Source organism: Tupaia chinensis, unplaced genomic scaffold (genome assembly GCF_000334495.1).
Source record: "Tupaia chinensis unplaced genomic scaffold, TupChi_1.0 Scaffold148822_1, whole genome shotgun sequence".
NCBI lineage: Eukaryota > Metazoa > Chordata > Mammalia > Scandentia > Tupaiidae > Tupaia > Tupaia belangeri.
The window spans coordinates 190,002-190,712 of NW_006208669.1; the positions used below are offsets into that span (position 1 = coordinate 190,002).

The window sequence follows — 711 nt, forward strand, 5'->3', positions numbered from 1 at the left end:
CTGCTGACCTCTATGACCTACGACCACTACGTGGCCATTTGTCACCCCCTGCATTACACCAAGCCCATGATGCCATGGCTCTGTGGCCTTTTGGTGGCTTCCTCCTGAACCACCACCTTTGGGAATGCCCTGATCCACATGGTCTTCCTGACCCGCCTTTCGTTCTGCACCCACAACCAAGTCCCCCATTTCTTCTGCGACCTCAGCCCTCTGCTGAAGCTGGCCTGCTCAGGCACATTTCTCAACAATGTGATGGTGTACACTGTGGGCACCCTGACAGTCATCACATTCTTCGTGGGAAACTTGGTGTCCTACACGTACATCGTCGCTGAGGTGTTAAGGATCCCATCCATGGGAGGGAGGCAGAAGGCTTTCTCCACCTGCGGCTCTGACCTGTCCATGGTGACCTTGTTCTATCAGATGCTCATTGGGGTTTATTTCAGCCCCATGTCCTCCCACATTGCCAGTAAAGACACAGCAGCTGCAGTGATGTACACCGTGGTCACCTCCATGCTGAACCCCTTCATCTACAGTCTGTGGAATAAAGACATAAAGAGGACCCTGAGACAATTCTTCTGAAGGAAGGAATAGAAGGATTACATTTAAAATGTATATGTAAGAGACCAGCAGTTAGCATAATGGCTATGTTGCTGGACTCACATGTAGTTGACTGTGGTTTGCATCCCGGACCCGGTGGCTTAAAACTCAGGC

General features: G+C 51.1%; 1 protein-coding gene across 1 annotated transcript in view; it reads left to right on the forward strand.

Moving 5' to 3' along the window:
- Window positions 1–579, forward strand: part of LOC102502561 (olfactory receptor 1361-like) — a 1,370-nt gene extending 791 nt beyond the window's left edge. Inside the window, 1 exon segment of the mRNA XM_014585075.1 lies at window positions 1–579. Coding sequence (XP_014440561.1) covers window positions 1–579 — 579 coding nt within the window.
- Window positions 580–711: the final 132 nt, after the last annotated feature.